Consider the following 25,091-nt stretch of genomic DNA (forward strand, 5'->3'; position numbering starts at 1 on the left):
ACATTCTACTCTTCTCTTTCTATACAAACTATATTCGTTTGTCTCCATTTCAGATTGTCAATGAAATCTCTGTCGAAATATCAGAAGACACTAAAGAATATATCAGAAAAGAAATCAGTGAAGAAAACAAGGAAAATGTAAAGCTCTGGGGTGATCACATACAATGCCATTATATTCCTTACACACCAGTAAAAAAACCTCTTGCAAAGTTACTGAAAAGGCCTGCAACAGACAGCAGTTTTGTGACCGATTTTTCTATGAAGTATAGTGCTCAATGCAGTGGCGAAAATAGAGCTTCTAAACCTGCATCGACTTTGCCGATTTCTAAGGTAGTTACAAAATTACAAATCATACTACAGCTGGAAGAATCAAGTGTGAGATTCTGTTCAATTTGTGGAACAAACATTCATATTCATAAACAAGAAATATTTCGGTTAAAAGTACAATAAATGTAAATAAATTATTGTTTACAGCACCATCTATCGACAAATTGGCATTATGCATACTACTTTACATAATACTTATACTTATCATAATATATGGTAATGCTGTTCATTATTGTACTAAAAAAATCTGCAAAGAATTTGCAGTTGCTAAGTGTATTGTCTTATCACTACATAGTATAAAACAAAGTCGCTTTTTCTGTCCCTGTCTCTATGTATGCTTAAATCTTTAAAACTACGCAACGGATTTTGATGCGGTTTTTTTAAATAGATAGTGATTCTAGAGGAAGGTTTACATGTAGGTATAGTACCCGTGCGAAGCCGGGGCGGGTCGCTAGTATTATATAAAAAATCAAATTATTCTTTTCAGTTTGGCAAGGAATGGTTGGAAACCAAAGTCACAGAACTATACGCACACATCCCAGACATATCGAGTGCTGACATCATGCAGTCCGTCATCACTCTTCTCAACTCTCCGAGGAGCAATGACGACATGCAGAATGATCTGTTCGAGTTGCTGGGCTTCGACAAGTTTGAGTTCATTCAGGAACTGTTGGAGCATAGGCAGGACGTGGTTAATAGCTTGAGAGCGCCGCCGCCGCAACCATCCTTGTCTGAAAGTAAGTATCTATCTTACACAATTGAGAGACAGATACTCATACTCATTTAGTTGTAAAGCCATTTTACACGTCAAGATTTGGTTTAAAAAAATAATGTTCATACAACAATAATACTTAAGAAAATAAGTAGACAGAAGATTACGATTACAAAAAGTTGGCAATATTCATATTAAAAATGCACAATAATATTTTTCGAATTAGGTAATAAAAAATAACTATCAAAGCAACTTGTTCGAGCCACCAAACGTCGCATACAAATAATATAAAATGTTGGTGCAACTGACCCTGAGATCCCCTAATCCATAATTTCATTTGTGACGTTTATGTACTAATATTATAAAACAAATGCCTCGCTTCTATCTATACCCTATTCTTCTATGCTCAGCAGTGGGCGATAAAGGGCTGATATGATGATGATTATTATTATAAATGCAAAAGTGTGTCTATCTGACTGTCTACGTGTTAAATCTTCACGCTCAAACAATTTAGTAGAAACTAGGATTTTTAGAGATAGCTGGAGTTCTGGAGAAGGACATAGAGTAGTTGTTATCTCATAAAGAAGTCACAAAAAAATTGGTAAAATCTAGTCTCTCATAGAAATGTCTAATTTTCAGTAGCCGCGATCTTACCCGAAAACAAAATGCCACAGTACCTCTGCCAAGTGTCAGTACAATCGGAGCAAGAAAAGATGCTGGCAAAGCTGGTTCGCAAGGAAGGCAAGAAGGCCAAGAACGCAAGGAAAAATGATGAGGAGGACGACGAACCGGAAATTAATATTGCCCAGATGAGGGCAAAAAGGTACATACACTGTTAAAGCTGTGTTTCCGACTATTAGGCGAGCGGTTAAAGAAAAATGGGTTATGATAATATTAAAGTTTGTTCTTTTTTGATATGTTATTACAGGCATATTAAATAATATTATAGTAAAAAGTTAGAAATTTTTCATGTGAGATTTAGGTTATATTTCGATTTTTTATTTCTTGCCTATAACTATGTGAATCTTATACTATTAAACGAGCAATTCTTGTATATTTATTTATTTATTTATTTATATATACCGACGATCTCGGAAACCGCTCTAACGATTTCGCTGAAATTTGTTTTGTGGGGGTTTTCGGGGGTGAAAAATCGATCTAGCGTAGCCTTAGATCCCGGAAAACGCGAATTTTCGAGTTTTCATAAGTTTTGCTTTCGCATTTGTAAACGTAAAATATGGTCCTTAATTTCGCCGCGCGCGCATCGATTCCGCTTAGCTCAGTCGCACGAGGTCGGTCTAATGTACGCAGATAGATCGTAGGTGTCAGGGTTTCGAATCCCGGCCAGAAATTAAGTTTTTGTTTTTGTCTTTTTTTTTGTTTTTGTATTTATAAGAGTTTTTTTTTTATCTAAAGACGTGATATATTAAAGTAGAACCGAGCGAAGCTCGGTCGCCCAGATATATTGAATTAAAGTACAAAAATTAAGCTTCATCGTTCATAATATATATGAATCTTTATGCTATTAACTTGTTAGAAAATTTGTAAGAAATTGAAATATCTACAACAATACCTCTTAATTTATAGTAAAAAGATATGGTCAAAAACGTAGAAAAATTGGATGAGTGCTTTAAAAGTAATATACTTTTTTTGTCCTGTAAGGCCCAATATTGAATTAAAGTCCGTAGAGACAAGTTTCATAGTGCAAAATAATATTTGCAGCCATATAATGAAAATGTAGAAATATCTGATTTGTGCTTGCATGATAATAAAGATATTAGTTGAAATTATTTTATAAGGCGCGAAATTCGTTAGCGCGCTCGACCACCACCGAGCCGGCGGCGCGCGGGATCCGGTTAGCCGACCTCGCTCTGCCGGGAATCCCGTACGTACCTGTAGGGCAAGTGTAGTGTAGACAGGTGCGACGTCGACGTCACGTTCTACTCCGCCTGTGCTGTGTTAATATATGTTACTACTATGTTCTCGTACCTACCTATAGTCTGCTGTTTATATAACATCGTGCTGTCCCTGTCACACCATAGTTTATAACATTAGCATAAATGAATTGGTGTTTTTTCGACACTAGTTCGTAAAGTATTTCTTGTCACGTCGAAACTTCAAAGGTACTGAAAAAAATCGTACGATATACGCGAGAAAAGGAAATTTGTAACGTGTCGATTTAAAGCACTCCCTCGGTGGTTTATCGCTACTGGTTTCGAATTATTTTCCTGCACGTCATCAGTTTATTATAGAAGTTTCTTGCTTGGTCAAAAAACTGATAACAACGTAGCATTTTAACAAAAAACTGATAATTTATTAAAGGTGAAGTTGTTGTTTAACCGATCGTGCTAAGAGCAAACGAAAGATTCGAAAAGTGGAATCTTGAGCGTTGCGAGGGCTTCAAGGCGCGAAGGTTATATATTATACGAGTATAAGCTTTAATACCGAGTGAAACACAACATTATTCACCACATTAAACATGTTTGATTCTAAATCATCATTTAAGATCGTTTCCACCAGTCGTATCGACCTGTAACTTCACTTTTAGTTGTATTTATTGTTTACATCAGTTTACTGTTTCCTGTGTGGCTTGCACACTTTCACTGTAGTTTATAATATGTAACACAGTTTTTTTAGTAACATATTATTGTGTATAATACATTTCAATCAACGGATAACTGTTATTGGCCTAAGACTATGTAAAAATACCTATGTAAGTTGAATATTTACGGCTGTTGTTGTTGTCCTAAATACCAAAAAAAAACGTAACGTATTTTTGATCATATTTTATGCCTAGTGTGGGCATTTTGGAAAAGAAATATAGTTTCGGTTATCAACCGGGTAGAGACTATGAAAACCGGTTTTTAACCGAGACTATTTGGATACATTATTTTTAATAATCAATACAAGAAAAACATAGATCGACCAGTACTTACAAGTGCTACGAAATTATTATTAAATTAAATTTACCGAACCTTTAACCATCCCGGGTACGTGAAACAAACAAATAATACCACCTTTTTTTGGTCTTCTCTGTTTGGCCTAAAGGTTGACTGGTAGAGAATGCCATGTAGCATTAAGTTCGCCTTTTGTAACTGTATATTTTTACTGTGCAATAAAGTTTAAATAAATAAATAAATAAAATAAATAATAATTTAAAACATGAACTTGTGGGCCTACAACGGGTAATGAGGAAGAGCGGGGGACGGGGAGAGGTCAGCGAATCGGCTCCCGCGCGCTATATTTCGAATTTTATTGATAAGTGGTCGAGTTCATTTTTTTAATTCAATATCGACAAAATGGGGGTTTGACCATTTCTCAAAACTGAAAGTTATAAGATTTATACATATTATGAACGACGAAAGTCTCTTTCCAACTTGTCATATTAGACATTGACAACCACTTGTAAATTGTAACTTGTAGCTTCGAGAACTGGGCCCCTGTTTGACCTTTAAAGGGTTCATATCAGATTTAAGCTAGATAGATAGTGGAGGTGACCGTTTCCATGTATCATGTGACAGATGAAAAATAGGTTGGCTAAGTTTATTTCGCGTGGAAGGAGCTGGCGGTAAGGTACATAGACCTGAGGGGTTACCATGACGTGCTAAAGCCGTTCAGTTTCGGTTGAGAGAGAGGGACGGAGCTATGTAACTGCTATAGCTGTGTCCCTTTCTCTCAACCTAAACTGAACGTCTTTAGTAGGTACGTCATGGTAACCCCCCTGATCATGTCACAAATTCTTTGACGAGACTCATGTTTTATTATGAAGGACATTTTATTAAAGTATTTAGATACTTTTTAAATATGGATGTGATGTAGTTATTGTAGTTATAACTAATCGTCTGTCAAATGTAATAAGTAGACCGAATTTAGCAAGGGATTGTTACAGGTTACAGGTGACTTGGTTTGGTGACACATATTAGAATCTAGTAATATTTCTTTTGACAGGATATCAGAGCTGACAAAGCCAGTGGTGCCGTTCTCGACTTCAAAGAGAGAAGTAGATCCAGTGTTGCAGAAGATATCATATTTCCAAACCAAAGTACAATACCCAAACGTGTACGATTCCTCAATTGACGCTAAGAACTCTGCAGGTATTATTTATCTTTCTCATTTAATCTCTAAAGTATCCACTTATCTTCCATAGAGACACCTAATATTATGCTTCCGCTTTTCATCTGTCGTATGTATGTACTTGTATGTACATACTTGTACTGAATTGCAACCACTTTGTTCTTTTTTTCCGTGTCAAGGTTCCTTTCTTCTTACAATGGATGTCCAATAGGTCACAACCACATTGTTGACAGATAGATCCATGATAGGTATTTAAACCCTTCACGATATATTTGTTAGACGTAAAAGTTAGCAAGTAGAAAGCAAGCTAGACCAAGTCACTAAATGTTTCCAAACATATCAAATCATAATTTTGTATCAAGCAGAAACGATTAAAAACCATGCTACAGTGTGTTCTTTCATGGCCAAATTCTAAGCTCTAAAGAGAATTCAACTTTTTGCCTATGACATATTTTCTAATTCTAGCTAGTGAACTGCGTTTTTTTTTACAGCGATGCATGTTAAATTACTATACCAGACTGGAGTTCTATTTTTAATCTGTTAAATTAACTGTAAGAGTTTGAGCAGGTTTTGTGTCCGGTATGAAGCTGCTACTTCCCGAGAACGCCGTTCGGAAAGACCACAAGGAGTACGAGAGGTCATCATACCCAAGAACGACCAGGCGCCGCTCTCGGTCGGCAACAACCGAGTGCCTATTTCCGACATGGACGAGGTAACGGAAATTTACTAATAAGTCACATTTAAATAGGTTTTCATCATATTTGCTGTTAAAATGTCTCATTGCATCTACGTGTACTGAAAAATAAAGTACTATTTCAGCGCTTGCGGCTGTCGCGAATTATAACACTCGTTATCAATATCCCCCTTAGGCACTGGTCGCACCGCGAGCTAGTAAGCTATCGGCTATAAAAACGAACAAAAGACAATCACTCCCGTGCAAATAAAAGAGACACGGGGATTTTAATGGGCGAGTAACTATAAACATAGCCGTGTCTCTTTTATTTGCACGGGAGTGATTATCTTTTATTCGTTTTTGTAGCCGATAGCTCATAGCTTACTAGCTCGCTGTGGGACCAGTGCCTTACCCCCCCCCCCCCCCCCCTTGTTGCACAATGTACTATTGTCATGTGAGAAATATGAGATATCCTATCTCTGGGGCGGTAAACATCTCCAAGAATGGTCTTATTTCCAATTAGACTAAAGAGTCTAATTGTGTGGTAAAAGTACCACATTTTGTAACTATAGCTCTTACGCATCCATCTAACCCACCCTGCCTAACTTCTAAATAACTTTTAGTGTTTAGCTGAGTTATCCGAAACCGTATACTTACCAAATTCATCTGCAATTCTGACAAAGGATCGATCGTTAACTACTGACATACTTAGGTATCAGGGGTACATTAATGTAAGGCAACTCTACAAGTACATCTAAATCGCTTTATTATTTAGTACTGACACTCGCGGCAGTTCGGAATTCATGGATTTGCATTGCACAACATCATCAGTTTTAGATATACAATTTAATGTGTGTCAATAACGCTGACAACAAATTCAAGGATACTAACTGAACTACTCTAACCATTTAAAATTTATTGGCTTTTCAGATAGGCCAAATGGCATTCGAGAACATCAAAGAACTGAACCGCATTCAGTCGGTAGTGTTCCAAACGGCATACAACACGAACGAAAACCTCCTGATATGTGCTCCCACGGGCGCGGGCAAGACCAACATAGCTCTGCTGACAGTGGTGCATCAGATCAAGCAACACATTGAGAACAACGTTATTATGAAGAACAAGTTTAAGGTAGGAGTCATTCATTGGTAACGCTACTGTTTCAGTACAAAGTAGTGATCCAAAATGCCGTATGCAATATGAACATAAGTAAGTTATAAGTCTACAGGTGTTATTGAAATACCTAAATTTCTAGCAAATCAAGTACCTAGAAAGGCACAAACATTATTATTATATTCGATCAATAGTCTAAAAACTGCATACAAAAAATAAGCGACATGAATATTATCGAAATCTCAAAAGTTATCCGAATCGCTAGTTTGTAACTTGCCATAAACATGGATGATTACGATTCTCTTCTTGTATAGATTAAACGAAGTCTCGGCCTGACATTTTAACTATTATCGTGTTCGTGTCTTTATTTGGCGGCAGCGTCGTGCAGTCTGAATAAAAATGGACGTAGTTTTGCACATTCACAGAGCGTTTGGAGTGCGTCTAGATGGCGTGGTGCGCGATTTGTGTACGTTTCTAGCACTGACGGTCACTCCAAAGTCGCCACGCCGATACGTCCAAATGGCGTGGCGTGGTGGATTTCAAACCAAATGGAAATCCACGTTCAGGATGCCGTTTAAAAAACATTATACGTTTTTAACATTCACGGGCCGAATTTGGAATGCAACCACGCCATTTGGACTGTTGGAAGGCTCGTCAGTGGCCACCTTTATAAGTAAGCGTTTACGGTTGCTCACGTTGATATTCTAGTACACTCGAGTTATAAGTATTTATATATTATATATATCGTTGTATAATAGTTACCCACAACACAAGCCTTCTTGAGCTTACCGTGGGATTCAGTAAATCTGTGTAAGAATGTCCTATAATATTTATTTATTTCCTTGCGTTATCATGACATTTGCCACGGTTTCACGAGAGCCTGTACCTACGTCGCTTTGGCAACTTATCTCATAATTTAATGTAGACTCCAGTTTTACGAAATCGACTACCTTTCAAATATCAAATGACATTGCGTAGGTACCTACATAATTGTCAATAAAAGGTTTGAACCCGTGACTGAATTGGCATAGGTATACTGCCACATTACAATATTTTTTCTAAAACTTTGTCATACAATATAGCTTCATAAATAAAAAATCAACTACAGCATAGGATGTAGGTGTTTATTAAACACACGCAGACACATTTTTCAACCTAACACGGGCCATCGTGTATTTTGTAGAGACCAATACCATGGGAGTCGCACTCCAGTAGACACTGGCTGAGATAATTGCGGTAGTTAGTACCACAAAACGGCTTATACGGAGGACGCGGCTTCGGACAGCTTTTTCGACAATCCACGCCACCCCCAGTGAGCAAGCGTTTTTTATGTCTCGGCTTTCTTGCGCGATAGCTATCTTCGTATGTAAAATATTCACAGAAAATTCCACCTATCAATCCGAACAACATCACTGAAAAAAGAAAAGAAATTAAGAAGAGCCCACTATGCTTTACGCAACGGATCCTTTGATATAACATTTTCTAATCTATCTTTCAGCCCAATGTGCTCCCTACGGATGTTGTAAGGTCAATACAGGTAAGTGTGTCATACGGGCAAGTGTCTCTGCACGGGAAGCATGGTCGCGCGATAGACGATAAAATAGCAGGCCGTCCCTATCGCATTATTTGTAAGTGCGATAGGGACGGCCTGATATTTTATCGTCTATCGCGCGACCATGCTTCCCGTGCTGGCCTCCACATTTTGCCTGTTTAAACAATGATCAGTGTTTATTGAGAAGTCATACGTTTACCACTAATTATGTAAGTAGCAAAAGTATGAACTTGCAGAAACACACGTGACAATGACTAAAAACCTTACCCGTACACTTACCCATATTGACCTCACACGTTGAAAAAGGTATATCTAAAAGTCTCAAGTAAAGTCAGTTTTTCATGATTTTTCGTAGCTAAATAATTTCATACTCAGGATACAATTTTAGAATCCTTTGCTTTGTTTAGGATTCCGCTCGCCATTAATATGTCGCTTTAAAACAAGAGACTTGCGTAGATTGTATGAGGGTGATCTACGTTTATTTACACTTTTGATATAGTGGAAAACTATACTAAACTTGAACAATTATTATAAGCTCAGACATCGCCGCCCCTTCGCCTATATAAAAAATCTGTCTCCACTTCTTAAATGCATTTTAAGAACACATATGTGACCTTCTGCACACACGACTATGATAAATGTAAGCAAAAACGTTAACCATACTTACATATGATAGCGAACTTCATGTTGAGTAACGAAGGCACAGTGAGAAACGGAGACAAATCATAGGACTTATATACCTACCCAGTTTCATGAGTGAATACCCTCCTAATGGCTTTGTTGGTAGTTTTTACTTGCTTAGTTGTCCGTTGCTAATTACAATTAATCAATTTACCTAACATGCCTCCTTGCTTGTATGGTTCTAATTAAGCGTTGCAGTCGATAAGGGAGCTCTTATGAATTAACTATATTTTCAAAAGGGTACTTATTGTCGCTGTCGGTTGTCGTAGCTTCGATATAATTGAAAACTTATATGAATAATTATGTAAATGGGTTATACAAAATTGGCAACTTTGAATATTATGTACCTAACTTTAAAAAAGTTTAGATATTGCAGAAAATTTAATGATCAAAATATTTTTTTGCAATGATGTTTTTATAATAATATTTTCTCGCTCATAAGCGGCAGCCATATTGATACGAGATCATACCAATTAAGTATAGGTACATAGTGTTACCAGAAGAGAGCAAGTTTTAAAAGGAGCGTAATCTAACATGGTTACGTATTACGTAATTTAACCATGCCCTTAATTTAATAAATTTAATTAGTAAATAAAAATCACGAAGTGCATTAAATGAATGTGCGGATATCTGAAAATTAATTTCGCAGTTTATTTAAATAACTGTTATTTGCTGATATACGCAAACGATGCTATAATTAGCATGTCATACATTTTGAACTGAAATTATACTATTTTTCACCGGGGATGAGTTCTGTGACACTTGAAAATGTTCCGAATAACGCATAGGTAGTATGTTCGCAAAATATTTTTGAAAACTAATTTATATTTTTACGTAAAACAACGAAAAATATATAAAAAGTGTACTTTTTTGAAAATATAGCATTATCATTATGACATACCTACGTAATAGGCTACTAGACTCGTATCGAATTTAGCACATCAAGTTATTGTTTTCTGTAGAATTTGACTTATGAAATCAATATTTATAGCTTGCGGGCATTAAAAGTGCGTGATGACTGCGTATTTTTAATTAAAGATGTGTGTATGTTTTTTTTTTAATAATGGACTCCGAAAACGGTGTTGGCCAATGGAGTGACGTCACATAATTCAGATCAACTATGGAAATTAGAGGTAGTAATCTGATCTCCAAGAAGCAACCTCTATTGTATTAAAATTCATAGTCGTTGACGGGTGTGACAATGTGAAATTATTTTTTTCTAAATATACTGACGTCATGTCATAGATATTCTATAGATTAATATGGCTGATGTTGTTTTTGCCTGATCACGTAAAAGTAAACTTTAAATAAGTTTTTTGCGGGTTTTTAAGTCGTAATAAAATATGGTACTATTTTTTTTCGTTTAATTAGACAGTAATTAATAATAAAAGACATACTTTGAAAAAGGGTCAAGTAGCCTATTTATATCATAAATAGTAGCGTGAAAACTTAAATATTCATTTATTTTTTTATACGATTATTTTCATAAAAAGCTTGGATTCATACAAATACGAAAGTCGCCGAGCAACTGTGTCGCCCGTGGGCGCGCACCTAAATGGCCGCTGTACACATATGGCCAACGGTTCCACCAACCCTTTGTGAAACCCCTTGGCCAAGATAAGAGCCGCTGTTTACACATTGGCGAACCAATCACTTGGCATTGGCTCTTCATGAAAGATGGACGTGGAATGGAAAAGTCTAGGAAATTCTAGATCATAGACGTTGACAGACAAATTTGATTAAAAAATAATAACCCCGTAGTAAAATTAAATTATTTGAAATATTAACAATTTTTTGAATATTATGATAAGAACATTTATCTTTTTTAGGAAATACATTAAACATTTGCAAGGTTATTTTATTTCCTAAAATCTACACTATTATTGACATAGATAAACTTATTATTTTCGTAAATATTTCACTACCGTCCTCTCTGACGGCTGACGACCAACTGAATAAGCGCCAACGTGTAAACGCAGTTGGCCATTGGCGCCAAGATCCTTTGATGTGTGGACAAAAAACCGACACCAATCGGTTGGCCGGCAAGCGCAAGCGCCAACTGCCAACTTACGGCCAAGTAGCCCTCTACACGCTTGGCCAAGGGGGTTGGTGGAACCGTTGGCCATGTGTGTACAGGGGCCATAAGACACCATTATGGATATTTTTTTTTTCTTATGAGACCATTCCTATAAGTATGCCAATGTTTTGTAATTTTAACAAAAGAGGTCGAGACAAAAGTGAATTTATCACTGGCCCACCCTGTGTATCATGTCATGATAACTGACTGAACTGGACTTTTAACTTCAATCCTGTCTGCCGTCTGCTATTAAATAAGGTCAATTGGGTTGAAAAGAAAAAAATTATTGGAGATAGGCAAATAAATTATTTTTCTGATGGAATACGTTATAACGATCACATAAAGGTGTATCCTTTAGTTTTATTTCGTGGCGGCGGCGTGGCGCGCGCCGCGCCGCCTGGGGGCGCGTCTTACGTCCTTCCTATACAAAATGTACTGAGGAGACGTTTTTTGAATTACATTCAAGCGGCGTGGCGCGGACGTCCGTTCCACACCTCAGGACATGCGTCTCTTAAGTGTGGCCGGTCCCTAAGACACCATTATGGATATTTTTTTTTTCTTATGAGACCATTCCTATAAGTATGTCAATGTTTTGTAATTTTAACAAAGGAGGTCGAGACAAAAGTGAATTTATCACTGGCCCACCCTGTGTATCATGTCATGATAACTGACTGAACTGGACTTTTAACTTCAATCCTGTCTGCCGTCTGCTATTAAATAAGTTCAATTGGGTTGAAAAAGTTTTTTGGAGATAGGCAAATAATTTATTTTTCTGATGGAATACGTTATAACGATCACATAAAGGTGTATCCTTTAGTTTTATTTCGTATATTTTATTTATTATCTTTTTTTAAGTGAACGAAATGACGTTTGTGAAATTTAATAGCAGATGAGGTGACAGTGCATTTGCGCGTACCCAATTATAAACTACTAGCTTTTGCCCGCGGCTTCGCTCGCGTTAGAAAGAGACAAAAAGTAGTCTATGTCACTCTCCATCCCTTCAACTATCTCCACTTAAAAGATCACGTCAATTCGTCACTCCGTTTTGCCGTGAAAGACGGACAAACAAACAGACACACACACTTTCCCATTTATAATATTAGTACGGATGACAATTCAAATTAATTATCACTGCCGCCCCGTCTGGGGCGTACATTCGACCAAGTGTTTAGTGTCGTTACCATTTTAAATAATTTCTGGTGACTTTCCAACCATAAACTTTTAGAATACCTAACTAATAGACGGCCGAAGATAAAACGAGGCTAGGACTAGGAGAATAGTTGAAATTTATAAATATTGTCGGGTACCTAAGACAATCATTGACGCTAAACCGCGTCTAAACCATGGGTAAATTAGGTACTTGAATTTAATCAATAAGAAAAAACACAGCACATATCCAATTGTAGATGTTTATTAGACACACACACAGAAACGTTGTTCTACCATGGTTCTACCTAACATGGTCCGTCGTGTACCTTATAAAGACCGATATTACCGTTGCGAACGCATGACAAATGACAGTCGTTGAAATAAGTGCGACCATCACTGGCACAGATAGGTAATCTGAACATTATAGTATTTATAGTTTTGTAACATTTCCTAAAACAAAAGAGATATTTCTCGTCCCAACCAGACAATTTTTTATGATGATGACGCAGCCGTTTCGAGCGCAATTCACATATAATCCCACCAATCAATCCGAATAAAATCACTGAAAACAAAAAAGTTTGCATAAGCAAGGATTATTTATATAGGATTTACATACTTCATAGTCTAGAGATGGGCCGAATATGGACTTTGCCGAATACGAATATTCGGCCGAACATTCGGTTCAGCTCTTACCGAACCGAACATTCAGCCGAATATTCGGTTACGCCATATTTTTAAAGCGAATGTTAAGATTAAAACTATGAAATGATTGATAACTGTTATACATACTACAACTATGTTCTTATGATTTAGTGGATAACTAAAACTTAGTTAAAACAACTCTGAACTCTTCTCAACTCTTAAACTACGGTTTTTTTTAACTTTTCTACAAAACAATTGTGTTTATATTTTGACGCATTCTTAGTAGTTCCTTTGAAAGCTAATAAAATAGGAGCTTATTATGCAATGGAATACGTAAGATCTTCATTAGTTATTTACTTTGTTTATTCGGTAAATATTCGGCAATGTAACCGACCTATTCGGCCGAATACGAACATTGAAAATCTTGCCGAATACGCCGAATACCGAATATTTACCGAATATTCGGCCCATCTCTACTTCATACTAAGAATCGAACCTCGATTATTTAGCGTCACCTATTAAATACTATCATAACTACACTGATGATGCCTACAATTTTTTTTTTAATAATGTTTGGGGAAAATATGATTTTGGCCACTTCCAGGCTGCGAACAGTGCCATTTAGTTTTAAGCCTCAAATGCACATACATTTCAGAGGTACGCATTTTTGTATGGGCTTTGTCAGCCCAGTATTGAATCGTTCTTGGCATAAGTATTCGAAACGAAAACCTGCGTGCAACTCAGGTGGTGGCACCAAACTGTAAATATTTAGATAGAAGAAAATACCCTGTGTATTTGTATCAAAACCAAATTCCGTGTCACATTTTCGTCCTTGGTAAGGTCCCGTTGTTAAAGTTATAATTTGTAAAAATCGAGAACATTTAAACGTAGGCCCTTGTGTGTTTCAGAATTTTTGAGATGATTCAATTCAATATCAGAATTCAGAATATCACTGCAATGTCACAGTTTCGTTTTCTTTCAACCCCTTATTTGCCAAGAGTGACACTGAAGCTTTAGTAGTTTCATGTGTTCTGCCTACCCCTTTATGGGATACAGGCGTGATTGTATGTTGTATGTATGTAGAATATCACTAAAGGTCACTTGCACCACCCGCTTAACTCAAGGTTAGTGGGCTGTCAACTATCGAATTCCATATAAAATGGTAGGTTAACCTCGGGTTAACCCACTATTTTCGGTAGTGCAAGTGACCATGAGGAGGTATTTTGTATGTTTTCACTGACATCGATTTCAGTTTCGAACTATTGACAAATTACGTTCGATGTCGGTGCATTTCTGCCCTGGGTTACACTCTACTAATGTATTTTAATATTTAAAATAAGCAAAATCTAAATACCAGATGCCTATAACGGCTCAGCTACGACATTGGTCTAAGCGCGACAGCGGTGAGCGGCGGCCATACATTGGAGCGAGATACAGCGATGGGACTTTTCATTCGCACGTATGGCTGCCGCTCACCGCTGTCGCGCTTAGACCAATGTCACAACAAAAGATGAGCTAGCTATACTTACATATAATAGCGAACTTCATGTTGTCTAAAGAACGCGCAGTGACTGAAATTGAGCCAAGTCATTGGATTTATATACACTGTCACATGAGTGAATAGTTGTAAACCCTCGTCATGACATTGCCGTTGCTTGTAATTCTTATTTGCCTTGTAGTCCGTTACAAATTATAATTACCGAATCAATCTACCTAACATACATCCTTGCTTGTATGTTTCTAATTAGACGCTGAAGTCAAGCCGCACCGCAGCTTTGAAAAAAATGGATTATTTAAAAACCTTTTCACAATAACAGAAGTTCATTGCAGAAAAGGAAATAATCTCCAAAGTCCCCAATAATTAGGCTTAGAATAGTAATAAAAATGTGCCTTGGATGAGACTTGAACTCACGGCCCCTGGATACTTATTTACCATCGAGGACATATCCCAATAGAGTGGTAATATGGGGCTGTCCGTCTGCGCAACGGACATGTGATTTGTCACTTATAAATGTTAGCGCTCGCTCTCAATAAAACAGTACAAAACCAGTATTGGATCCGTGAGTACGTCTCTGCGAATTACGAAATAAATTATAGTTTGTTTTACTATTATTATAATGGCGTGCTTTTCTATTCAGTTTCGTAGAAAAAACAGCAAAACATCTGACTTTAAAACATAAGGAATAACTTTTCATCGGTAAGTTACGTTTTTAAATTATAAACTACTTTATATTAAATTTTGTCCGGAGATCAAGTTAAACTGGACAACAAAAGTGAAAGGTGATGACGCAGGCTAGACGTATGTCGTTATCTCTTGCTTCCACGTAACTCAATTCACATCACACCATCTCTTTCCAGTCTGCACTAGTGTTGTACATGCTTAATTTATAGCATCAAGTGGTGTATCGATATTTAAGTAATGAGTAAGGAATATTATTGTGTGTACCTACTACATAATGATCACACTCTATTTAGATAAACAAACGAGAAAGTTATCTTGCACTTATGTTTGCATTAAATTAATGGTTTATGTCGAATAATTGTATATTATCGATTATGTTAAGCTTGATTGATTATATGTACTGATGTATTAGGTACCAAATTCTTAGGTGTAATTAGATATGTTTTGGGTATATTTAGGTGACACGATTTCGTAAAATCTCTATCTGATATATGTAATAATTTAAATATCACGTTGAAGTAATTTGTAAAATAATAAATTGCTATTTAAATCGAAATAAAAAACACAACTTGAGAAAATCGAAGATACATAATTAGGTATTGGAAAATTTCATGATTTTTACTTAAAATAATTATAATCTGATTATTATACCATTTTGACTTCCAAGAAATAGTTTTCCCTTTTTGTATACCGTGTTTTATGTAACAGATTTTTGCTCCACCGTATGTGCATGTAATGTTACGGACTTTTGGGGCTTGCACAGACGGTGGTGCATAAAGCGCGTAAGGGGTTAAAATATCGTTATCGATAAACCTTACTTACGCACTACCTCATCCCTAGCACCTATCACTTGACCTTGTATCAGCCAATGGGAGCGCAGTGAGAGGGGATATGAGTAGCTGCGAGTTGGCGGAATTGTTCTCGAACAAATTAAATAACATTTCTACTCTATTAGGGTATGTACTCGATGTTATTTACCTACTGATTAGAGTGATAGTGAAGTAATTTATCTATTTAGGCAAATATTTTTTCGCTGCCATATGCGGGAGCGACAAACACAACCACAAGCCATGCAAATATAATTTGCCCGAGGTGAAAAAGTATTAGATGGGCGACGCTTGACTCGTTTGGCTGCGAGTGTCTTAAACTACGCCTTACGCAGGACGCCGGACGGGAATTACACCCTTAACAATTCCTTAATTAGCTAAAAATAGATGTTTTCAATATCACTGTTTAAAGTTTAAATGAACAATCAGGAATTAGCAGACTTAGTAGAAATGCACAAATAGCAAAAGTGCATATATAGACTATTATAGACACTGAATTCACTGTTGCATCGCTATAACTCACTGGGCAGTCAAAAGTACCTAGATCACATACCAGTAAATAAAGTAGAAAATATCTGAAATCCATATAATTGGGTAGGTAAAGAGTGAAAAAAATGTTACTGAAATGAGGTTTGTGAAATTTAATAGCATATGAGGTGATAATGCCTTTGTGCGTGCTGAATTATAAGAAATTATGGCGTCATAGCGCAAAAATAATCACATTTTCCTCCCCCTTTTAATGACCCCTACATTAACCTAACCACAAAATTAAATTTTGAAAAACCCCCGACCGAAGTGGACCGATGTTCATGAAACATGACTAAGAACAGTACGGACTAATTCAGTTTTCAAACAAAAACAACTAAATCGGTGCATCCGTTCGGGAGCTACGATGCAACAGACAGACACGTCAAACTTATAACACCCCGTCGTTTTTGCGCTGGGGGTTAAAAAAAAGCTAAAAAAAAATTACTAATAAAACGCACCGAACATAGACAATGCCTAGGTCCTGTACCTACCAATTGCAGTCGGCACATCTTTTTAAATCGCTAAATACCTAGATGTTATGTCACAAATATCTGTGACTGCAAATTAAAAAAATTGCCGGCAGCAAGATTTGTATGAAATTCCATTAACAGCATCTTGTCTTAGTCGCACCTTAAACCTCATACTTAGCGGTCAATTATAAGGCACGTAGCATCAATATTTCATTTGAGAAAAGTATTTATAAAGTATTAAAAATACCTATGGTATGAGAACCAACTATTATTTACTACCAAAAATATTAAACAGTCTTCCGAAAATATACAAGATAAATACCTAACCAATCCTACATCTATTAAAGATATAAAAAAATACCTCTTATCTTCGAATAAGTATGAATATATTTTGTAAAAAGTGAAATGTGTAAAATAAATACTGTAAGACTAATTATACTTAAATTAAATAGATAAGTCCGAACTCTAGCTGTAAACAAGCCATTTCTGGCTTAGCAGTTAACTTCAGTTAAGTAACACGAAACTCTGCGCATAACTTAAGATTTAGTACTTTAATAAATTAAAAAAAAAATTAAAACAAATCGAACAAAGATGAATGACAAACATTTTACTGGCCAAAAAGAATAAAAAAAATCAAAAACAAAGAGAGATAAGAAAAAGTTTCAGAAGGTAACAACTTCAAAACTAGAAATCATCAAATTTCAGAATTAATCATTATGTCGGCACTGTTTGGTCTCACAGGCAGGCTCCATCGCGGACCTTGTAAACGCCCCTGTACTTGGTCTTGCAGTTCATTTCGCACACGCTGCTGTAGGTGTTGCCGTCGCTGGCGCAGAGCGGTCCCATGGGGTCCGGCTGACAGCCGCACAGCTGCCCGAAGGCTCCCAGCACCAAGCCCAACAGAGCGACTGCGGACAAAGTTTACTATAGTCACATCTCGGACACTGGCGATCAAATATATGAAAGAGGCGCGTTCCTAGCACATATTCTAAGCTCGTGTAGGTGAACGCGTACCATGCTTGTATGAGTGAGATATGACAGGTCGACTGTTCGCGTTTTTGACAGGCGGTAACTGTGAGGTAACCGAGAGGGGGTGGGCGGCGCTTTCAGCGGAGAGCGGGAGTAGCCATACTCTTTATTATACTGTGCTATAGTATTGGTATATGCTGTAGAACACTCGTTGGCGCCGTAATTGTAGTACTGTTAAAATACACACTTTCTTTTGACAACAGATTCGCAATATCAATGACATGAGACGGACTGAATAATAGAACATTACTACAGAGGCCGGGACGAGAGGCGTCGGCGGTCTGTAAAGCCCCTATTTTTTTTTGAAATGGCTGAATACCTAGATGTTATGTCACAAATATGTACTGGAAATTAAATAAAACAGAGGATTTTGCCTACGCCTGCAAGATTTTTATGAAATTCCATTATCGACCTCTTGTCTTAGCACCTGAAACGTCATACTTGGCGACCAATTATAAGGCACAAAACATCAATATTTCATACCATGTTTGAGAAATAGTACATTACATCAGAGGCCGGGAAAATGAGGATTTCCGGCCAAGTGGGTATATACGGCCGAGCGAGCGTGCGAGCGAGGCCGGATAGGGATACGAGGCCGGGAATCCGTTTTCACGCCGAGGCATGTATAGTGCTTTTCTCAAACATACAATGAAATAAAAAAAAATGCTCTAAAGGATAATATTTTATAAAAAAAAGTTACTTTGCAGGCCTAGGCCTAAAAAATAATATGAAATCCCTTTACAGTCCTCTCGAGTTGTTGCGCCCAAAAAGCGATACTTCCCAGCCCATTTTAAGGAACGTAAAGACAATATTTCATTGCATGTTTGAGAAAATGGTATTGTTACATACCTATTGACATGTTCATAAGACAATGAACAAAAGTATTCAATTTACTGGATTATCACTACCACACCGTCTGAAGCATAGTATTTGACCAAGAGTTCCCCGTCATTATACCATTTAGAATGAAGTAGGTATTAAAATCGAATTCCAATGATAAACTATTAGAATAATAGACGGCCGAAGATAAAAGGGTCTACGTTTCAATAAAAGCTAAAGTATCTTTTACTTATGAACAGTTTATCTGCTTGTTTATTCTTAATAATATGTCGTAGTTTTAACTGAGTTAGGCACTGGTCCCACCGCGAGCTAGTAAACTATGAGCTATCGGCTATAAAAGCGAACAAAAGATAAGCACTCCCGTGTAAATAAAAGAGATGCGATATTTATAATACTCGCCCAGCGGTGAGCTATTAATATCGCTTTGTCTCTTTTATTTGCACGGGAGTGCTTATCTTTTGTTCGTTTTGATAGCCGATAGCTCATAGCTTACTAGCTCGCGGTGGGACCAGTGCCTTAGCCCAGCAAGTCACCATACCATATCGCGTCACATTTCCGTTTCTAGATTTTTGCCTCGGGCTAATAAAAATATAAAATAAATAAATATTATAGGACATTATTACACAGATTGACTGAGCCCCACGGTGTAAAGTTAATTTAATATATGTAAATTAATTTAATAATAAATAGACGCAAAGAAACAACAAATAACTTACAAAGAATGAGAGCCAGTTTCATCTTGGAAGTTGGTTGGATTATGTGCCTGATTGCTAAGTCGTTGCATTTATATAGCAATGTTTATGGCCTTAGGTAATAAATAACGGTCATTCATGTACTGTCAACTTAAAAAACAATAAGTCAATGATTTAAGAGACTAGTTGGTTTACGCTGTATTAGAGTATACCTAGAAAACGACGTCCTTAATTCGCTATTATTCTTTGGTATTTACAACGCACAGCCTATGACATTGATATTTGACAGAGTGATTGATTTTAACGTGCTCGCAATTCGCCAGTTATGATAGGACCATTAGGAAATGTTATCAATCTTAAGAAATGCGCGTCCCTGTAGGCCCAGCACATGATGGCCGCGGGAGTATGTCGCCGCGAGATAGATGACACGTCTTTGTCTAATTGTATTAATGACATAAGGACAGGTAGTCTATCTCGCGGCGACATACTCCCGCGGCCATCATGTGCTAGGCCTGCTGGTACGGCGGGCGAGGGAGAGTCGCAACACTATTCTGGCCATGATAGCTGAGAGGGTCGATTGTCCTTACATGCTGCTGCACACGTTAGGTACATACAATTAGATGATAAGAAAATGTGTTATGCTACTAACCATTTAAATGAATCTATGTTATTTGAAATAAATAAATAAAATAAAACTGTGGAAACGGATTAAATCGCGTATAATGAATTTACAATTCATCCCGACGTTTCGAACACTTTACAGCATTCGTGGTCAACGGGTGACTGTGGAAAAAATTGCAATGTGCAAAAGCTACCCACATACAAGAAATATTGAGTAACTATCGCGGTAACCGAAGACAATATTAATAAATAAATAATCATTTTATTTATCTACATATACCTATCACCGTCCATTTGTAGATCATCTACATAGCGCCCATGAAGGCGCTCGCATCCGAAATGACGGCGAGCTTCGGGAAGCGTCTGCGCGGTCTGGGGATCGCGGTGCGCGAGTTGACTGGCGACATGAAGCTGACGAAGACTGAGGTACAGCAGACGCAAATGATCGTCACCACCCCGGAGAAATGGGACGTCGTCACTAGGAAGGGAGCTAGTGAGTAACAGAATAAGCAAGGTTTAAATTGTGGTAAAATATTGCCAATGTGACAGTGGTGGTGGCCGAGTGGATATGACGCTCAACCCAAAATTCAATCCAGAGGTCGCGGGTTCATATCCTGGCTCGTACTAAAGACTTTTTCGGAACTTACATACGAAATATCGTTTAATATTTATAACTAGCTTCACGGTGAAAAAAAAAACATCGTGAGGAAACCTGCATACATCTCCGAAGGAATTCAATGGTTATGTGAAGTCTCCAATCTGGATTGGGCTAAGCGTAGCCGTGGGAACTATAGCCCAAGTCCTGACGACTCAGCCACGACATTAGTGACAAGTTGACAACGCGACAGCGGTGAGCGGCGGCCTTACATTGGAGCGAGACACAGCGATGGGACTTTTCATTCGCACGTATGGCTGCCGCTCAGACCAATGTCGTGGCTGGGCCATGAGAGCCAATGCATGATAGGAAGCCTGTGCCTGTCATCGTACATATATAGGCTCAAGTTTTTGGCAATATACCAATAAAAAATTGTATGTTGAAAATGTTTTGGAGGGTTGCCTACTACTGCTGCTGGTTGAAATGTTTAATAATTGATGAATGACTTCATTTTAGCTGACACGGAGCTGGCCTCCATAGTGAAGCTGTTAATCATCGACGAGGTTCACCTTCTCCACGGCGACAGAGGGCCGATAGTGGAAGCGATCGTCGCCAGGACGCTTCGCCAGGTCGAGTCCAGTCAGAACATGATACGCATAGTCGGGCTTTCGGCAACGCTGCCCAACTATTTGGATGTAGCGCGGTGAGTTTACGTAGCAAGTAAGTGCTTTTACCCTGTGTTAATAGGTAATAATAACTTGTAATTTTGTATTTGTACGCGGCTGGAATGCCAGTTGTGCAAGCTGCAAGTTTCTGAAACGCAGGCCTTATGTAAGGACTTACGGTTTGAGACTCTTTAGAGTTACTGCACAATGTGAATAATCGGTAGGTAGGTACCTACACAAGACCGCAGCCAAATAGCACTAGACCCTACTCATAGTGTAGTGTTCCTGCCGGTGAGGAAGGCTGCCAGAGCTCAATGAGGGTGCGGTGTGCTGGTGACGGAAGGATCTACGTACGGAACTAATTTGTTCCGTCTATTGTTCTTTGAGACGTCGGCAACCCGAACCCTCCTTAGAACTTCTACACTCCTGTTTGCTGTGTACTTAACAAAGCTAATTCTAATGGGTTGGCAACGCGCATGCGACACTCCTTGAGTTGAAGGCGTCCATAGGTTACGATGACCGCTTTCCATCAGGCGGACCGTATGCTTGTTTGCCACCGGCGTAGTATTTAAAAAAAAGGTAATATAATGTGTAACATCATTTTCAATTATTTGTGCCAACTGGTCATTACTACTCCGGCTGGCACTTCTCAAAAGTTTGCAAGCCCTTTGATACAAAATAGGCTAGACAACTCATTGTATGAATTTGTATTGTTGTGCAGGTTCCTGAGAGTGAACCCGAACATTGGGCTGTTCTTCTTCGACTCGCGGTTCCGACCGGTCCCGCTGGAGCAGCAGTTCATAGGGGTCAAAGAAGTCGGCAGCGGAGGGGGGGCGCATCTTAGACAGGTAGAAACATCTTGTATATAGGCCGAAAGTACACTGTCAATACTGTCATCTGTTTATCATAGATATATGATCATAGGTCTGTATGCCTCCCTTTTACTCCAACGTGAAGAAAAAGGACGGCATGTTGCCTATGATCATATTTCTATGATAAAGATATGATAGTGGACTATCAGCTATATTACTACTAAAGTTCAAGTTCCTGTTTCCTGAGAGAGAGAACTCAAACATTGGGTCTATTTTGTTCGAATCGCAGTTCCGGCATTTCGCTGGAGCAGCATTTCATGGGAGCGAAAGAATCATAATTCAAATGTATTTCAATTCTCCAATGACACGACTAGTCATAATTGATGAAATAATAGTTATTTGTTATACAAGGGGGCAAAGTTGTATTTTAACGCCGAGTGTGGAATTGAAAAACGAGCAAGTGAAAGGATTCTATAGTTGAACCACGAGCGAAGCGAGTGTTCGAATAGTCCTGAACTTGCTTTTTTTTAACACACGAGAAATAAAATACATTTGCACCCGAGTGTAACACAAAACTTTTCCCCTCACTATCGAAGAAACTACAACGCAAAAAATGCGTTTATCACTTTCTAGTTCTACAGGTGGTAAATCATCTTTATTATTAGATTCACCTACTTTTATCAATTTTAAAGCAGTTAATTTGACTTTATTCAAGGTCAAATTACTTTACCCACTAGTGGATAAAGTGCGTTTTTACCCGCTGGTATTAAAGGACAAAACACGTGTTTCCGAGCAAGTGAGGGGAAAAGTTCTAAATTAATCAACCTAAAAAATTTCCGTGTTTGCTTTTGTAACACGATTTTTCTATCCTAAACATATTTTCTATGACAATACCGTAACAAATCTTTGCAATTTTTACTAAGCGTCTACATAACCTACGTCAATTACAAATGACTCAATTTATGCACGCCAATAAACTCATATACTTCTGTCATGCATATCAACAATTGAAATAAATCAATATCTAGTTTCGTAGAACTATAACAACCTTGCGCAGTTAAATTAACTGTAGTGTTTTTCGCATATGAGGACGATATGGAAATTAATGCTCTTTACTGGCTATTGTTTAGTTTAGTTACATAGGTTTACCTATGTCTTATTGCATTGACTTGACGTCATATTACGCTGCAGGGTTTTCACACAAATTGTCTAAGAATCTTTAAAACAATTATTCTTATTATCCTATCCTACTATGTAGTAATTTTAGAGGATATATTGGGGCTGGATTGGGGCCAATGTCATACATATATTACATAGAGTTTGGAACCTATGGACACTGTGCAAAAGTTTGTCTGAAAAAGATGACGTCACCCACCAGGCACCCCATGCCGTTTACTCATCCAAGTGAAATGTTCACAGATACAAATAATGAACGACATATGCTACGACAAAGCCGCCGACATGGTCCAAAAAGGTCACCAGGTCATGGTGTTCGTCCACGCACGGAATGCCACACACACCACTGCAATGATTCTCAAGGAGCTCGCTCAGAAAAAGGGTCACCTGAAACACTTCGAGCCTGAAGACTCGGGGGGATTCTTGAAAGCGAAGAAAGCTATAAGCAGTAGTCCTAATAAGGTGCTGAGCGAGCTGTTCGCGGCTGGGTTCGCGTGCCATCATGCTGGCATGCTGAGGAGTGACAGGTAAGACTCGTCGCAGTAACTTATAGCGTTGGTTTCATTGTTGTACACACCACAGTGTTGATTCTCAAGGAGCTCGCTCAGAAAAAGGGTCACCTGAAACACTTCGAGCCTGAAGACTCGGGGGGATTCTTGAAGGCGAAGAAAGCTATAAGCAGTAGTCCTAATAAGGTGCTGAGCGAGCTGTTCGCGGCTGGGTTCGCGTGCCATCATGCTGGCATGCTGAGGAGTGACAGGTAAGACTTCAGATGTAGCGATAACTTATAAACGCGTTGGTTTTTCATTGTTATACACACCACTACATCTGTGTTGATTCTTAAGGAGCTCGCCTCAGCAAAAAGGACGGTTATCAAGTCGTCTGTAAATATGTTCACTTCGAGCCGATGAAGACTCATACAGGGGAATTCTTGAAGGCGAAGAAAGCTATAAGCAGTAGTCCTAATAAGGTGCTGAGTGAGCTGTTCGCGGCTGGGTTCGCGTGCCATCATGCTGGCATGCTGAGGAGTGACAGGTAAGACTTCTCGCAATAACTTATAGCGTTGGTTTCATTGTTATACACACCACACTGTTGATTCTCAAGGTCAGAACTCGCTCCTCAAAAACGGCACGGTCACATTAAAGAACACTTGGAGCCTGAAGACTTTGGGGGGATTCTGATGAAGGCCAGAAGAAACTCCTCAAGATCTCGAACAGCACGAAAGTGACTTTTCCTTCGTATTTTTTCCGGAAACATTCGTATTTGTTATGCTTGTTTAAACAGTTTCAGTACGCCTTGTATTGAGACTGACTGAAATAACATGACACGTTCGTACGTTTCTGTAAGAATACTAAGGAATATATTTTCGCATTACAGCTGTGCGTTGTGTGCAGTTTTTTTTTATATGGTCAAAACCTCCACGATTCTAAAGGAGATTGCTCAGAAGATGGTTTGCCATGGAATCCAATGCATAAAACTCGGAATAAATATGTCTGTCCTATAAAAATCAAAGGGATTACATCAAATCAGCAAAATTTTTTGGCACCATAATTGTTGATCTGAAAATCACTAAGGGCCGGTTGCATCACCGTTAAAGCGTTCGTTAAATTTTATTGTATGGGAACTTCCATAGACGTCTGCTACGATGATGTGTC

The 25,091-nt window shown here is 38.1% G+C and overlaps 2 protein-coding genes and 1 long non-coding RNA gene across 3 annotated transcripts in view; 1 reads left to right on the forward strand and 2 right to left on the reverse strand.

Moving 5' to 3' along the window:
• Nucleotides 1-25,091, forward strand: part of LOC125225967 (activating signal cointegrator 1 complex subunit 3-like) — a 45,960-nt gene that overhangs the window by 1,864 nt on the left and 19,005 nt on the right. Inside the window, 11 exon segments of the mRNA XM_048129783.1 lie at nucleotides 54-329; nucleotides 814-1,063; nucleotides 1,678-1,861; nucleotides 4,987-5,132; nucleotides 5,680-5,742; nucleotides 5,745-5,824; nucleotides 6,716-6,916; nucleotides 20,489-20,681; nucleotides 21,300-21,486; nucleotides 22,170-22,296; nucleotides 23,680-23,963. Of these exon segments, the coding sequence (XP_047985740.1) occupies nucleotides 54-329; nucleotides 814-1,063; nucleotides 1,678-1,861; nucleotides 4,987-5,132; nucleotides 5,680-5,742; nucleotides 5,745-5,824; nucleotides 6,716-6,916; nucleotides 20,489-20,681; nucleotides 21,300-21,486; nucleotides 22,170-22,296; nucleotides 23,680-23,963 (1,991 nt within the window).
• LOC125225990 lies at nucleotides 12,604-14,734 on the reverse strand. Its single transcript, XR_007177038.1, has 2 exons — nucleotides 14,529-14,734; nucleotides 12,604-12,919 (listed from the first exon to the last, which is right to left on the reverse strand). It is a non-coding gene; the product is annotated as an uncharacterized LOC125225990 (long non-coding RNA).
• LOC125225983 (thrombin inhibitor rhodniin-like) lies at nucleotides 17,593-19,724 on the reverse strand. Its single transcript, XM_048129800.1, has 2 exons — nucleotides 19,592-19,724; nucleotides 17,593-17,914 (listed from the first exon to the last, which is right to left on the reverse strand). The coding sequence occupies exons 1-2, from the start codon at nucleotides 19,611-19,613 to the stop codon at nucleotides 17,742-17,744; spliced, it is 195 nt and encodes a 64-aa protein (XP_047985757.1). The 5' UTR covers nucleotides 19,614-19,724; the 3' UTR covers nucleotides 17,593-17,741.

Source organism: Leguminivora glycinivorella, chromosome 1 (genome assembly GCF_023078275.1).
Source record: "Leguminivora glycinivorella isolate SPB_JAAS2020 chromosome 1, LegGlyc_1.1, whole genome shotgun sequence".
NCBI lineage: Eukaryota > Metazoa > Arthropoda > Insecta > Lepidoptera > Tortricidae > Leguminivora > Leguminivora glycinivorella.